We start from the raw sequence: 17,500 nt of genomic DNA, 5'->3' as shown, positions 1-17,500 counted from the left end.
TAGCAGTACAGAAAACAAAGCCTGGCCACTCTGGTTTTGTATTGCATCTCTATAAGTTAGACATGCATCGTTGTCAAATACTTAAGGATGTGAGAGACTTCATTAGAACGTTTGGAACTCATTCATCTTGGATTAACGTCGAGTCGTGTTACAATGTGAGCTTGTAAATTTTGAGTGGACGCAATGATTTTGGACTACCATTCACCAATATTCCTTGTTTCATTGTTATTCTTGTGTGCCCCATTTCTAGTGTTCGGTTACTTTTTCAACTTGAACAAATTATGTAAATATTACGCCTTGCACTGATTGCATCATTGTAAATTATTTTTTAAAAATTAAAACTACAGTTACCTACAATTAGAGCTTTTTTTTTCGTTGAAGCCTTGTCCAGTTAAAATGGAGAAATGTTCCGCAGCTATTAACATGCAGCAATTAAGGACGGTGCCTACTGTTGTTATTGCGCATAGGTTCTGCGCATCTCGAGATAGTCGGATTTCCTATCGGTGATGCTTACTAATACAGGGATATTTTTGCGCGATTTAAAATTCTGCAGAGAAAGTAGATCTTAGTAAGTATTATTGGTATCCAAAAAGAAAATTGTGGGCAACCATGCACTTTTCAGAGATAATTAAGCTTCAATTTGAGAAAGAACGCCATACATGACTTCGTATTTTAAAGCTTTTTACGAATATTGTTACTGAATTATCTTTGAAAATCCGCTGGTTACCCCAATTTTCTTTTTCGATTTCAACAACACTTGTTACGATCTACATTTCCCGCATAATCATAAACTACGGCAAAAATACCTTTGAATTAGTAGGCACCGTACTTAATTACATTGGAAATATTTCTCTCTTAAAGAACGCTTTCATTAAGTAAATTTTTACCATGACGAATACTCCGATCATATGGAAACACTTTTATAGCCCAATTTAACTCAAGTCTACAACGCAGCGGCGAGTCCATTCTAGGGGTAGGGGTTGTGGGCTAATCTTTGCCTTGCTTGTTGAGAAAAAAAAGTTCGCATGCGAGCAGGAAATTGAAATAACATACTCCCTTAAGCGTTGTAACATGACGTGCATTTGGGAAAACAGGATGTACAAGGAAAAAAGGTCTAAGCCAATTTGTGAAACTTTGAAAATATATAGCACAGTAATGGGTGAAAAATCAAACATTAAAACCAATTGCAACGGGAGAAAGGAAAGTACGAAACGGTCGCTATTTACAAACGAAACATGTACAAAACAAATGAAAAAAGCAAGATGAAGACGGATTCGTTGTTACCATGTAAAGCAGGCGCCTGCTAAGTCTAATCAAATCACAAATACAGGGCATCAAGTGACACTCAGACTCATGATAGGAAAATAGGAAAGACGGTGTCCAAAAAGTAGGAAAAAATAGGAAGCCTTCCTTGAATTCTGTCCCCTAAACAAAGCCAACAACAGCTCAGTCTGTTCCACAACCCAGTGTCTTACTTAATATCTAAAAGAAAAGATGGCACACATCCTTCATAAAAGCAAGTGCAAAATTGTCCTTCACCTACCAAATTACATCACATACAGTACTTTATACTAGAAAATTAATTTGTTCTTATATAAGATACAGTCTTCAGAAAGCCTTGCTTCGAACTGTTTGTCTTTGTAGCCTGCTTGCAGGCGGTAATTTGTATTTCGGTCGCCATATTGGGCGGGTGGATGTCGGAAGATCTGGGACGAGTGGGGAAAGAACCGCTTGCCCGAAAGCACATGATTTCTCAGGACAAAAGTCAAATCCCATCCACCAGCTGATGGGGTCTAGTAGGTGTCAAATGAACAATAACGTATTATTTGATGGTCAGAGTTCGTCACGCAAGAGAAACCACAGATCTGAAGCGAGCGATAAGTAGCGCGTTGTCTTTTCTAAGTTCGAGGAAAAACGGTTATCAGTTGAAGCCAGAACAGGAAAGCGCTCCGATAAATCTGCTAAGGGGAGGAGATTTTCTAGCAGTTTTACCTACAGGCTTCGGGAAAAGCGTGATTTTCGCCGTGTTTGCACTGTCAGCGAGAGAGTTGAACCGCACCGGGCTGCCATGCGGGAGGTCGCGAGTTGGACTCCGGCCGGACCAACACTCAGGGTCTTAAGATAACTGAGGAGAAAGTGCTGCCTTTGTAATAACATCCGCAAATGGTTAGACTTTCAAGTCTTCTCGGATAAGGACTATAAACCGTAGGCCCCGTCTCATAAAGATCTTTGATGTTCATAAGTGCCCTGTGGGACGTTAAGGAACCCACACACTAATCGAGAAGAGTAAAAAAAAAATCAATTTATTTAACGTCGGTAGTTCCTTCAGTTACGAAACTGGTATCAATGCAAGCCGACGGAGCGCCTTTTACCTCCCCCCCCCCCCCCTCCCTCTGTCAGTGCTCCGTTTCACGGATATTTAAAGCTATAGCTACACGGATCAGAGAAAAGTGGAAACAGACGTTGAAGTCACCGAGGATCGAACTGGGGACCCCTCGCTCCGAAAGCCGCGCACCAGCCAACGGAGCTACCACTGCAAATGTTGGTTTTTGAGGAGAGGGTAAAACTGGAGTACCCGGGGAAAAACCTCTCGGAGCAGAGTAGAGAACCAACAAACTCAGCCCACGTATGGCGTAGAATCCGGGAATCGATCCCGGGCCACACTGGTGGAAGGCGAATGCTCTCACCACTGCCCAGAGTAGGGGATGAAGTTCCCGGTGCTGTGGCTGTCCTTCGTGAGTGTATGGGCCGTTGGGATCAATTGTCCTGCCTTATGAAAGCTTCCTTGGCCTTGCGGATTGTGTTGGAAAATACTCTTTTGATAGAAATTAATTGCCGATCTGATCCAAGGTACACCGACAGTTTGTCCACGGTTGCTTGAACACTGTTTTCTCGCTGCTCGAAGTTGTCCTCACGGAGCAAGACATCGGAATGGGCAAAACCTATATTTATCGTTTGCAGCAGTTTCAGCCGGTTTGCTTACCAACCTCGTTCCCAGGGTCTCTCTTCTCTGCCTCCATTGTCGTTGAGAGAAGACCCTGGTTCACGCTGGTCACGTGTCTCCCAGAATCTGGAGGTTGGCGAAATGTGTGTTAGGGGATGGGTGGCAATGTAGGCTTTGTTGACATTGCAAAGAAGGGAATCAGCACGCAATTGATTTTGTGGCCAGATAACCATTGACAAAACGTTTGACAGCAGTATTTTATGTACTACACATATGGAACACGATGTGAAAGAAAAAAAGTTGTGGTCAAATCGATCAGACGCCACAGAAAATATCCTCACGTTATTTAAGTTTTCATCCGTGTGAAGGTCCGGATCAACGAAGAATGCTAATAGTTTGCGACAATTTTAAAGGAAAGAAGATTTTGTCGTGCAAGAAAACAAGCGAAACGGTTATCCATGGAAAACAAACATGTTCAGCGATCAGCCGGTGTGTTGTTATTTAAGTTCTCGAGTCACATATCGACCTCAAATCCATCAAATCAAACTGTATTAGCATGTGCAGGTATTTCATTTTGTTCTTTGATTTTCGTTTTTCTTTCGAAAGTTAAACAACGTGATTGCTAAGGTCGCAATCTTGTACAGCGAGTTGACAGTTTGACTTATGATTTTTATATTTCAACTACTTCGTGTAAATTGTCGATGTCGTTAAGATTTTTTTTACCACTGCACCGCGCTTTAATATTTTTAGTCGCAGTAAAATAAAAGAGACATTTTTATCAAGCAAACGTAGTGTTTGGTGTATTCTTTTATGTTAGTGTTTGTTCTGAAGAAGCAACTTTGGCTACTAACGAAATTAATTTTTTTTAAAGCGAACGTCAATCGCCGCTCGACATTGAAGTCGTCTTGTCGATCACAAAAGCTCTTGCTTTTAGTTTGACCGCTTTTGTGGGAATTCATCTCCTGTGGGAATATAACATCAGCTCTTTTGACCTTTTTATTTTAGAAATGCCTTGTTAAACGAGTATTTTGTCGCCCAGGTGCGGTTGCGAGATCAAAATATAACGAAAACACTACCCTACTGGAAAAATGTTTGTCGACGAGTGCCACGTGACCAGCGTGAACCAGGGTCTTCTCTCAACGACAATGGAGGCAGAGAAGAGAGACCCTGAGAACGAGGTTGTTTGCTTACATGTTTTATCTCTTTTTTAGGTGCAAGTGGACGCTTCAGAGCAAGTTTGTTTACAAAGGCAAGCTGAAGTGATCAGGGACTTTGTTTCACTCCGCAAATGATCACTGGCGCCCCGCCCAAACTAATATCAGGATAGAAGATTGGGTGCTTGTGTAGGTCAGCAAGCGCTTCTACAGGCGTCCCAGACTCGGAGGGTAAAAAATTATAAGGATTTGTATGGGAATCTCGATAACAAACTGAAAAGATATTTACACGCCAAAGTTCTTAATAAAAAAGCTGTACTTTATTGTGGTGGTGACGTTCTCACTTCTTGTGTGGTTATTTGACCTTGTTTGCCTGAATGAATGCGATTTGAGCGACTTCTCAACTTCCCGGGTTGTCAATCGTACCTATTAAATAAAGGAAAGGCTGGAAAGTAATTGTTAGCTTACCTCACATCTCGCCGATAAAATCACAATTCTCCGTTATCAGTCACGCTCACACTCCGGCGATGGCCACACAGATAAATTTACTTTCAAGGTCCAGCGAGTATCCATCACTGAAAAACAGCGATGAATATTCAAATATTCAAAATCCTTCGAGGCTCGCTTACACCGAATTTGGACACGGCTGGTCAACCGTTCACTTGAGCCTCGATACGGTGAGAGCAAATAAGTGAACGGTTGACCAGCCGCGCCCAAATTCGTTGAAAGCGAGGCTCGAAGGATTTTGAAATTTGAATATTCATCGCTGATTTTCAGCAATGGATACTCGCTGGACCTTGAAACTTGGTCAAAGAGAAGTAAATTTATCCGTGTGACCATCGTCGGAGTTTGAGCGTGACTTATGCCGGAGAAGTGTGATTTTATTAGCGAGATGTGAGGTAAGCTACAGATAACAGATCTTATCCACGTACTTATTGTATCTCGTGATACAGCTTTATGTGGTTTCCGAAAGCTGATTAACAGTTGAGAACCATCAACACAGAGTCCGAATCCTCTGAAGGTACTCAATTAAAGTAGCAAATACACACAAACTTCATCATGAGAACATGCCTTAAGAACCAGAGGCTTCACTAGCGTTCTTGGATTAGACTACTTGAGAGGATTATTAAACGTAAACACAAAGTTGGAATCACTCTTAGACATTAGATAACATCCAGCAGGTGCAAAGTTTGTCCTCTCTGAGCAGTAACCAAGCTAAGAAGCATAACCAGCTTGAGGTCAAGGTCCTTCACACTCAACGACGCTACTAGTGACAAAGTTTTCGGAAATTTCAACACAACAGACACATCCCACAGTTCTCTATATCGAGGTACTGGAGGCTGTAAATTGAATGCACCTTAATTTCAGATACCGCACTACAAGAGGGTGGCAGCCAATGGAAGTACTGTTAATAGTGATGATGGTAGACAGTGCACCCCTTGCAGTGTTCAGTGAACTATAACTGAGACCCTTTTCAAGCAATGTCAAAAACTGAATAATATCAGCTACAGAGGGATGAAATGAATCAAGTTCCCTTTCACAACAGAAGTTAAGCCATTGGTTGATATAGGTTTGATACTGCTTCTGTGTACCTGAGAGCCAAGATGCGAGGATAATGTCGGCAGTGTCTTAAAATGTTGTTAGTCTCAAGGGATTTACTGATAACTTGCAAGCCATTGCCTGAAGCCTTGGAAAAAGTGGATGTTGACAATAAGGAAGTAAATGAGGTCGCCTTGCAATAACTATTGAAGGACTGACCAACATTGCCATAACTTTGGAATAATAAGGTGGTGTCGGCCAATTTGGAATTATAACAATGCATTCTGCTTGATCCATAGGGAAACAATAAGTGAGTGGTCCATGCCAGCTGACAGTAAACGCATCTATATGGTCCTGCGCGCGGTTGTGGGATACCGCTTTAAATTTTTTCTCCCCAGTCCTCCGAATTACGTCACCAGATCACCTGGTTATTGCTGCTGCAAGAAGAGAAAGAGTTAGCTAATGGATTAATACCTTGTACCGTGAACGCCAGGGCTCCGGTATATCTTTGGCTGGTGGCTCTCTTCCTGAGGAGACGGGACATGCAAATAAACTTGTTGGATTCGTTCTTCTAACAAATACTTTTAAAATTGACGGATTTCCGTGAAACTTGGCCAGAACATGCTCTGATTACGAAAGAACAAATGTGTCGGCAAATTCTTTAGTTTTGAATAAATCTTTTGCCGCATTACGTTTTGGGAATTGTTTGATACTCGTGGAAGTAGCCGGACGCAGTTATTCTTTGGAAGAACATCATGTTCTAGGCGCTTTTATACTTTTGATTTAATTTTCCGCTACATATGTATCGTTGTAATCACGGTCATCGTTTTTAACAATATTATTTCCACCAAAATCCATTGATTTATTAAAAATTATTTTGTTGGCTTTTTGGATGCTAGCTGAATAGGCATACAAAAATAGGTACAAACGAGGTTTAAACGTAACATTCGTTGTTGGTACTCATAGGCTCTCAAACAAGTCTTCCAACCTCGTTCCCAGGGTCTTGGGAACGAGGTAATTTGAACTACCAAATTAAACAAAGAAATTTAAATAAGAAATGCACCGAACCTCGTTACATCTTGCCGACACTTTCTTATAGTGCTTGAACACAGGGAATTGCTATTGTTAGGACTGGAAAGCGGATATTTCTACTTCCTCGTCTAAGCTCCCTAGATTCGATATAAGGCTTACGAAAGGTGTAATATTTTTCTGTACGAAATCTCATTGCAATAAAGAGTTTAAAAAAGTTTGTAGCAATCAGAAAATGAAGCAGTCCGTACAATCAACTTCCACGGTGGAAAAAAAGTATTTAGTCGAAGACATCATTTTTCACATTGCTCTCTGTAATGAGCCAATCTCCCAACATGAATATTTATCAGACTCTTTCGTTCTTTTGTTTTTTTATTATTATCTGTGAACAAAATTTCGGGGTACGAAACAACACAGATTGATCAAAACAGCTCCTTTGTTCGCGAAATATAAGACATCCCTTTAATCGAGCTGCTGTCAATGATCGACTCCAAAACCATAGTTAATAGAGGGGAATGGTTATGAAACCCGACAAATTTCTTTGTTGTAGGTTTTTGTTCTCGTTTTTAGCCTTGACCGTGCACAAAACACAATAGTTGTTTACTCCATACTTCGGAACTAACCAATAGAAACGTGTTGGTTACCTAATTCATGCATAGTGTATGAGCGCAAAACAAAAGATTGTGCACGGTCGTGGACTTTCCAACCTAAATCTTGGCTGCTTTGTTTGCTCTTTTGATGTTCGCGGAGCTTCCAAACCATTCCCCTCTATTAACCATGCCAAAACAAAGGGGCCCTACGGATGTATCATGCAGGCACACATGTATCAGTTATTTTGCAAACATAGTAATCGAGGAACAATTTGTTCCAATCAGTTTTCTTAGCAGCATTAGGCAGAACTAGAACGCAAAAAAGATACGAAAAAAACACAAACAGCTTTATTTCAGATTGCAGAGAACATGAAAGGTGGTGTTGGCATTTATCAGGACAAGTGATGAATGGCGAGTATCACTTCAATCTTTCGGCTATAACCCGTACTTCAAATAAACATTTCTTTCCTTCATCAGTCCTAACAAATGAGCCCAACAAATTGACCTCCTCCCAACTGTGTGGCTTCATAGCTCAGTTGGTACATAGTTAATAGAGGGGAATGGTTTGGAAGCTCCGCGAACATCAAAAGAGCAAACAAAGCAGCCAAGATTTAGGTTGGAAAGTCCACGACCGTGCACAATCTTTTGTTTTGCGCTCATACACTATGCATGAATTAGGTAACCAACACGTTTCTATTGGTTAGTTCCGAAGTATGGAGTAAACAACTATTGTGTTTTGTGCACGGTCAAGGCTAAAAACGAGAACAAAAACCTACAACAAAGAAATTTGTCGGGTTTCATAACCATTCCCCTCTATTAACTATGGTTGGTACATCAGAATTGCACCGGCATCACGGAGGTCATGGGTTCGAATCTCGTTGAAGTCACCTGAAAATTTTGAGGTGTCTATACAGGAGCACCCAACGTCAACTTTCGGAAAATATCTGTTTGGAAGACGATTTGAGATCTACAATTTTCGGAACATTTGTTGTCAAATTTCTTGCTTGCCTGCCTGTCCTAGCATTTTCGAACATCTAAATCATTGCCCATTTTCAGCGGATTTTTACCCGAAAAAGGTCACCTAGAATTTTCGGGAGCCTTTTTCCCGGCTGAAATTTTCGAAAAGGTAAGTTTTGATCCCTATAATTTTCAGATCACTAGACTTTCAGCTAGGAAATCCGAACAGATGAAAACATTTTAGGGGATAAAAGTATGCCTATATCTATTGTTTAAATACTAAAATACGTTTAACAATGCTATTTTAAGTGATTTTGAACTACATTCTCGTTGGGTGCCCCTGTCTATACAAAACAATTGCTTAAATTGATGATGATCACTTCAATTTTTTGTCTCCAACACGCACTTTTTTTCATTCAGAGAACATGAACGTGACGTTGACGGATATTAACAGCTATCTATGCTAATTACAATCATTACCGGATTGGCGAAATTCTAATCCTTAAAGCATGCAAATGACTAAGATATTTGCACTTCCCAAGTAGATCAAGGCTTTTGAGACTGAGTAAGTGTCTGTTACGAAAAATAGCATTGCGTGACTAGCGTTACTTTCTAGAAGCTTCGCGAGAGTTTGTAGTTTGTTTATTTTTAGGTTCGTGCGTAAGCGTTTCTAAATCAGTGTGTTTTGTAATCTTTCTATAATTAGATTGCTTACTATTTTAGAAAGTTCTAGAAGCTTATTGTGAGAGTATATAAGTAGACGAGTCCTAGCGGAGTTTTTTTTAAACTAGTTTTTCACAAGCGAAGAGAGTTAGCGTTAGCCGTGTTTAGTCAAGTGTGACAGAAGCAGTGTTTATTCAAGTTGGCAGAGGCCGTGTAAGTTTATTGAGTACGTGTTGTTCAGAGTTTACTTCGTGGAAACTACGTTCACTTTGGAATAAACCTTCTTGTTGTTGTTCCGACAACCCTGCGTTCAGTTTAGTTTGTAAACTACCTGTTTGATACACTCTTACAACACAGACCCCATGTTGGATCAACAACTGACCGCGTGGTTTATTCTGATTGGTTAACAAACAATAACTGAATAATCGAACAACCAGAGATCCTGAGCCAGCGGTATCGCCATACATAATTGCCATACATAACATCCCCCCCTTCACATCACAATCTTTAAAACTAAAAAGAAAACTGTAAATAAAAGAAAAAGGATAAAATAAAATAATAATAATCTCAGCATTAATTCATCTGTGTCTGTCATTGTTCATGCTTCATAAAGTGTCCCTTGTAACCTAACAACTAGTTACAGGTCTAGTCTGACTGGTTTCCTGACTTGTCTTCCACTTCTAGTCTTATAGAAGGGCGGGTCTTTAGCTTCCGCGATGTCCGCTGGAGGTGGCACACCACCTGCTGGCATTTCCTCAGCAGGTGAGGGATTTAAGTGGTATTCCTGTGCAGCGGGGTCCACTTGTGGGCTTGCTGGGGACGTGGGAGCCGCATGTGTCTTGTCAGGCTCTGGTTCTGTCTGCTGAGCGATGTTTCCATGGCCATGGGCAAGGCATGTTTCTGGACTACGGTAGCCGCTCTCCACTCCTTTCACCCTGGCTCAGGTCTTACTCTGACATGATCGCCTGCTCTGAGTGGTGGTAGCTCTTTGGTTCCTTGGCGGTCATGGTAGTACTTCTGCTTGTCCTTGCCATGCTTCATTCTTGCTCTTATCTTCTGGGTGCTATGTGTTTCAGGCTCCAATAGACCACGTGCTATTGGGAGTGTCGTTCGAAGCCTGCGACGCATAGAGAGCTGTGACGGGGACAAGTCAGTTGCTGGGAGTGGGGATGCCCTGTACTCTAGTAGCGCTTTTCTCTTGTCTTTGTTCTTTCTCCATATAGATTTCACTGTTTTGACTGCGGCTTCAGCCTCCCCATTTGCTTTGGGGTGCTTGGGGCTTACTAGGACATGTTCAAAGGTGTAGCTTTTAGCAAATGTCTCAAATTCTCTACTTGTGTACTGGCTACCACAGTCAGTGACGAGTTTTGCTGGGATGCCGTGTCGACTGAAATGCTCTCTCAGGACTTCAATGGTCTCCAGGGATGTCAGATCCTTCAGTTTGGTCACCTCAATAAACTTGGAGAAGTAATCAACTAGCAACAGGTAATGTTCACCTTCAAAGGCGAAAATGTCTGAAGCGGCTCTTTCCCAAGGCAGGTCCGGAACAGGGCTCGGCATCAGAGGCTCTTTCTGTTGTGCAGGGGCATAATCATGGCACGTGGTACAATCCTTGACTTTGTCTTCTATCTGCCCACTCATGCCGGGCCAGTAAAGGGCTTCCCTGGCTCTTTGCTTACACTTTACGATTCCCAGATGTGTTCCATGTATGATTTCCAGCATGGCTGGCCTCATAGACGGGGGGACTACGATTCTCATTCCTCGGTAGATTACTCCATCTAGCACCGCGAGCTCATCACGTGTGTCCCAGTATTGGCGGATGCTGTGTGGGACTTGTTGCTTTGTGTCTGGCCAGCCGGCTTGGATCATAGCATACAATTCATGAAGCTCATTTGCTGTGTTTTGTTGGAGTTCTGCATACTTTGGCTCAGACACGGAGATTCTTTCCAACATGTTTACTTGTATCTCCTCTTCTTCCGGTGGAACCTCATTTAGACTTGCTCGGCTGAGAGTGTCTGCGAGGACTTGCTTCTTCCCTGGCAGGTATTCTACGCTTAGATCATAGCCACTCACTCTCAGCATCATTGCCTGCAATCTTAATGGTGCTGTTGTCAGGGGCTTGCGCAGTATCATTTCCAGGGGTTTGTGGTCAGTCTGGACCAGGGTTGTTTTCCCCAGAATGTACTCTCTGAACTTCTGTGTACTGAACACAATGGCCAGCATTTCTTTCTCTATTGGCGCCCAGTTGAGCTCTGATGGTCGAAGTTTTCGGGATGCGTAGGCTATTGGCCTTCCCTCTTGCAGTAGGACCGCACCCACAGCGCTGTTGCTGGCATCACATTGTATGGTCACATCTTTTCTGACATCATAGTAGGCTAACAGAGGAGCTTCACAGCACATATCCTTGAGCTTCTGGAACGCAGCTGCTTGTGGCTTGTCCCAGTGGAAGAGTACATCTTTCCTTGTCAGCTCCCGCAGTGGTGTTTCAACTTCAGCTAGCATTGGGAGGAACTTGGCTAGGTACTGGATAGATCCCAGGAACCGACGCACATCTTCTTTTGTTTCGGGGGGTGGCATGTCCTTCATAGCTCTTACTTTCTCTGGATCTGGTTTAAGGCCTTCTGCTGAGATGATGTGGCCCACATATGGAACTTGTTGTTTTCGCACTTTGACCTTCTCGAAGTTCAGCTTAAGGTTGTAGGTTCTGGCACGGTGGAGAACTTCATTTAGGACTGAGTCGTGGTGGGCAATGTCACGTCCTGCAATCAGTATGTCATCCATGATGGCATATGCGTGATCAATATCCTCCAACATTTCATCCATGGCCCTTTGGTACAGCTCTGGAGCTGATTTGATTCCAAATGGTAGTTTTAACCATCTGTATCTGCCTATTGGGGTGTTCATTGTTGTCAGTAGACTAGACTCGTAGTCTAGTTTCATCTGGAGATACCCACTCTTCGCATCAAGGACTGTAAACACTTTTGCTTCAGGTATCTTGGCTGCAATTTCTTCTACAGTGGGGATTGGATAATGCTCCCGCTTTACTGCTTTATTGAGATCACCCGGGTCAAGGCAGATCCTGATCTTTTCACCTCGACTTGAAACTACCATAGAGTTAACCCAGTCAGTGGGCTGTGAAACTTTGGCTAAGTGTCCTTCCTTTTCCATTTCCTTAAGCTTCGCTGTGATCTTGGGAAGGAGTGCTGCAGGTTGTCTACGAGGTCCATGCACTACTGGTGTTGCTTTGGGGTCAATCTTGATGGAGTAAGTTCCAGGCATGGCTCCTGATGCACTTAGTAAATCTGGATACTGGTTGAGTAGCTCCTTTAAGCTTGGATCTACATGTTCCTGTAGATTATGTACCCGCTGAACCAGGTTGAGGGCTTGACAAACTTCACCTGACAATATTGGCTTCTGCTCACTATCTATGACATAGAAGTTCACATTTAACTCCCTGTCCTTAAATCTTACGGGAAGAGTGACGTAGCCCTTTGGCGTGATTCGGTGTTGGCTGTATGACACCAGGGTCTTCTTGGTTTGTTTGATCAGGGCCCTGGGTGCTACTTGCTTGAGATGAGTAGTGTTGATAACACTTGCATAGGCACCAGTGTCGAGTTGACAGTGCAGAGTACTGTTACCCACTTCTACCACCGCCCACCATTCATCACTTTCACTGGTTTTTGTTTTGTCACGGATGCCATTCATTTCCAGGCTTGCTACATGAAGTAGTTGCACATCACTTTCAGGACCCTCCTCATCACTAGAATAGCCTTCTCCAGGATAGTCCATTTCATTTAGTAAGTAGACATTGCTTTTCTTGCTTCTGCACACATTAGCAAAATGTCCAATTTTCTTACACTTGTTGCACGACTCCTTTCTGGCAGGGCATTTTTCATGTGGCTTGTGGGCATTGTATCCACATCTATCACATTTTGGAACTTGCACATTTTTCTCCTTTGGTACCTTGTTTTTGGGCTTTTTGGACGAGCCCCCCTTCCATGCAAGTTTATTGACCTCCACTTTAGGGTCTTCGCCAGACATCACTTGCATTCCATCCTTAGTCGCTTCGAACATCCGACCGATATAGATTGCCATTTCAAGGGTGAGGTTTTTACTTTTCTCCAAGCAGCGTTGCCTGACTCGCTCGTCCAGAGATTTGCATGCGATGGCGTTCCGAATCAATTTATTCGACTCAGTCATGTCCAGACCACGCGCCAGGAGCTTAAGATCGGTGAAAAAGGAGTCAAAGGTTTCTCCTTGTAACTGACGTCTTCGGTCAAATTTAACTGCTGCCATAATCGGGTTCTTCTTGGCTTCGAGGTGTGCTTTGAACTTTCCGACGACTCTTTCGAGTATGTCTCTCTCATTTACATCTTGAGCACTTTCTCCTGTTCCAACACGAACAGTTTCCCACTGAAAGGTAAGGTAATTTCCCGGCCTTTGTCGCCGACGAAGCTCATAAGGTTGCATATTTTCTCCTTCTCAGTGCATTTGCTGAGCGGTCCTCCAAACGTGAATTCGCAGTGTTGATAGAACCTTTCCCATTCTTTACTCAGGTCTGCAGCAGCCCAGTTCATAGTTGGCCATTTGTACGACGAATTTGCGTATCCTTCGGCCATGCTCGGTTCAGTGGCGTTCGTTATCCTCTATTCTGACACCATGTTTGATACACTCTTACAACACAGACGCCATGTTGGATCAACAACTGACCGCGTGGTTTATTCTGATTGGTTAACAAACAATAACTGAATAATCGAACAACTAGAGATCCTGAGCCAGCGGTATCGCCATACATAATTGCCATACATAACACTACCTTTCCTCAAAACATTCGAACTCGTAACATTGGGGGCCTGTCCGGGAGAGGAATTCATTTGTTTGCCGACTACAGAAACCAGGAAAGGACAATTCAAGAAGGAGTTACAGCTAAAGTAAGGAGAACTGTACCAGAGAGTATATTGTGTTTTTGCTGTGAAATACTGCTATGGAAATGGAAAAGCTTTTGCAGATGGGGAAAGAATTCGGGTTGGAAGGAGAAAAACTTCTCGAGTTTGTGAGGGAAGAGGAAGGAAAAGAAGAGAAACGCAGACAGTTTGAAGAAGAACGAAGAAGGGATCAGGAAGAAAGAGAAGAAAAGCGTAGGCGGTTTGAAGAAGAAAAGAAAGAGAAACGTCGATTACTTGAAGAAGATAGAAGAAGAGAAGACGAAGAGAGAGAAACTAGACGACAAGAACGCGAACTAAGAAAGTTGGAGATGGAGGCCGAGCTGTTGAAACAGAAAGAGGTTATTGAAGCGGCAAAAAGAGAACACGAGTTGGAGATTGCACGTTTAGCTGTGGAGAATGCTGACGGGCGTCCTGAAGTGAGAGAGGATAGGGCCAAGACACCCAAGCTTCCCTCATTTGTCGATTGCAAGGACGACTTAGATGCTTATTTACAAAGATTTGAAAGATTTGCAGCGACAGCTAAATGGGAGAAGACAGGATGGGCTTCGAAACTTAGTGCTCTTTTGTCTGGGTGTGCACTAGAAGTTTATTCGCGGTTATCTGAGGAAGCAGCCCAAGATTATGACCGAGTAAAGCTAGCATTTATGAAGAGATATGACCTTACGGAGGATGGATATCGCCGTAAATTTAGAGCATCAAAGCCGGAAGTTGATGAGAGCCCAGAACAGTTTATAGTGCGACTGGAGAGATACTTGTTGCGGTGGTTGGAACTGTCACATACTGAACGTTCTTTTGAAGGCCTAAAAGATCTCATTGTGGAAGAACAGTTTATTGACTCTTGTCCAAAAGAGTTAACTATTCACCTTCGTGAACGAGCCCCGGAAACGCTTGACCAGATAGCGAAAATCGCCGATCAATACTTGGAAGCTCATGGAAAGCACTTGTTTAGCTCTGCGACCAAGAAGCCGGTAGTACAGTCCAAGGCGGAAGAAACAAAGAACTTACAGAGTGATACAACAGCTCTCCAGTGTTACAAGTGTAATGCCCGCGGACACAAAGCAATTAACTGCCCAGCCCTAGCAAGAAAGTGTTTCCTATGTGGCAAGCAAGGTCATGAGGCGAGGAACTGTCGATCAAGTGGACGGAGGTCAGGAGGTCAAGGTAAAGATGGTAACCCTGTGCAACGTGGTCAGGTTAGTGATGGCTGTTTGGTTAAGTCACCAGATCTTAACGCTACCCCCGAGGAAGTCAAGTCTTGTATTCAAAATGATCAGCTTCTGTTAGCCTGTGGCAAGAAAGTTCCGTTGCTAAGTAATGCCTGTGTTGAACCCTTAACTGGAGTAAGAAGTAAGATGCCAGTTGTGAAAGGCAGAGTTGGAGAGAAGACTGTCGACGTTTTAAGAGATACCGGTTGCAGTGGAGTTGTAGTTAAGAAGGACCTTGTCGGCGAGGATCAGTTCACCGGAGATTTTAACGTCATGTTGCTTATTGACAACACAGCGAGGAAAGTGCCTATAGCAAGAATTTATGTTGATACGCCTTATCTTAAGGGTCATGTAGGATGGACGCACTACTTTGAAGGTGCCTAGTACCCGTGAAAACCCTATTGTGGATAGAGAGAAGCTCAAGCAGATGCAGCGTGAAGATGAGAGTCTGCGTAAGTACTGGGATCGAGACGATGCGTTCGTGAAGGGTCAGGCGGAGATTTCCTTTGAAGAAAAATCTGGAGTACTGTACCGCTTATACAAGCATCCTTACGTGAACGGTGGTAAACCGCTTAAACAAGTTATGGTACCTGAGAAGTTGAGACGCCCCATAATGGAAGTAGCTCACGGATCGATCATGGGCGGTCATATGGGCATCAAGAAAACAACAGACAAGATCCAGAGTGCGTTTTATTGGCCTGGAATTCAAGGTGACGTCACCCGATTTTGCAAGTCCTTTGACGTGTGTCAGAAAACCGTAAGTAAAGGATCAGTACCGAAGGTACCGTTAGAGAAGATGCCACTGATTGATAAACCCTTTAAGAGAGTAGCAATAGATCCTGTTGGTCCTATCGGTCGCCCGAGTGAAGAAGGACACAGATATATATTGACACTGGTAGATTTTTCGACTTGCTACCCTGAGGCTGTGCCACTAAAGAACATTGACACAGAGACTGTAGCAGAGGCATTGGTAGATATCTTCAGCCGTCTAGGAGTACCAGAAGAAATCTTGAGTGATCTGGGTACGCAGTTTGTTTCTGACTGTATGAGAGAAGTCACCCGACTACTAAGCATTAAACAGCTTACAACAACACCCTATCACCCGATGTGTAACGGTTTGAGAGAGAAGTTCAATGGAACAATGAAATCTATGCTGAAGAGACTGTGTAGTGAGCAGCCAAGACAGTGGCATCGCTACATAAACCCGCTGTTGTTCGCTTATCGTGAAGTTCCCCAAGAGTCCACTGGTTTTTCACCGTTTGATCTGTTATATGGAAGAGCTGTCAGAGAACCAATGGCTATACTCAAACAGCTGTGGACGAAAGAAGTTGACGAGCCTGAGGTAAAGAACAGTTACCAGTACGTTTTCGAATTACGAGAGAAGTTAGAAGATACCCTTAAACTAGCCCATAGTGAACTGGAGAAAGCCCAGCAGAAAGGAAAGCACTATTACGACCGCAAGTCTAAAGTTAGGAAGTTCCAGTCAGGTGAGAAAGTGCTTATACTGCTACCTACCGACCATAACAAGCTACTTATGCAGTGGAAGGGCCCCTTTGAAGTTAGTTCTGTAGTAGGTCTCAATGACTACAAAGTGAAAGTAAAAGGCAAGGAGAAAGTTTACCACGCTAATCTACTTAAAAAGTACTTTGAGCGAGAGGAGACTACAGCCGAAGGAGCAGTAGCTGGTGGAGTAGGTGCTTCGTGTGTAGACGATGCTGTCGACTGTGCAGCTAAAGCTGATGAAGCAGAGGGAGAAAACGTTGATTTTTTAGAGCTTGGTGGATATGTAGCAAAGGAATCGATCGAGGATGTTGAAAACGGACCAAATCTGACGGATGAGCAACGCAATGAATTTATGGATCTGGCTAAACAGTTCACGAATTTGTTTACTGAAGCACCAGGTGTCACAGATCTCGTCCAGCATCATATTAAACTCATTTTAGATGAGCCGGTTACATCAAGACCTTATCTAGTACCTTACAGCATCAGAGAATCACTGAGAAGAGATATTACTGACATGATCAAAATGGGGGTTATTAGAGAGTCCAGATCTCCGTATGCATCACCTGTGGTTGTAGTGAAGAAAAAAGACAACACAAACCGTGTGTGCGTTGATCATCGGAAATTAAATAAACTACCTGTATTTGATCCCGAGCCTATGCCGACTGCTAAACATTTGTTTCAGAAGCTTAGCGGAGACAAGTTCTACTCAAAAATTGACCTTAGCAAGGGATACTGGCAGATACCAACACCAGAGGAGGACATACAGAAAACGGCGTTCGTAACACCTGACGGGTCGTACGAGTTCTTGAAGATGCCGTTTGGAATGATCAATTCAGCAGCAACACTGAAGCGTGCAATGAAGAAGTTGCTAGAAGATCTAGCCAATGTTAATTTCTACTGGGATGATATACTGGTTCGCACCCGTACGTGGGAAGAACATATTAGAACCCTAAGAGAGCTATGTTCGCGC

At 43.1% G+C, this 17,500-nt stretch overlaps 1 protein-coding gene and 1 pseudogene across 1 annotated transcript; one reads left to right on the top strand and one right to left on the bottom strand.

Annotated features, from left to right (window-relative positions):
• Window positions 1-9,513: 9,513 nt before the first annotated feature.
• LOC138041801 (uncharacterized) lies at window positions 9,514-10,004 on the bottom strand (annotated as a pseudogene).
• A 4,126-nt stretch (window positions 10,005-14,130) lies between these two features.
• On the top strand, window positions 14,131-15,411 carry LOC138040298 (uncharacterized). Its single transcript, XM_068886048.1, has one exon. It carries the CDS (start codon window positions 14,131-14,133, stop codon window positions 15,409-15,411), a length of 1,281 nt encoding a protein of 426 aa, XP_068742149.1.
• Window positions 15,412-17,500: the final 2,089 nt, after the last annotated feature.

This window comes from Montipora capricornis, chromosome 3 (assembly GCF_036669925.1).
Source record: "Montipora capricornis isolate CH-2021 chromosome 3, ASM3666992v2, whole genome shotgun sequence".
NCBI lineage: Eukaryota > Metazoa > Cnidaria > Anthozoa > Scleractinia > Acroporidae > Montipora > Montipora capricornis.
This window is presented reverse-complemented; position numbering and strand designations above follow the sequence as displayed.

What these genes read in the sequence shown, in the direction of transcription:
- LOC138040298 (XM_068886048.1), top strand. Translation starts at nt 14,131, where the DNA reads ATGGAGGCCGAGCTGTTGAAACAGAAAGAGGTTATTGAAGCGGCAAAA.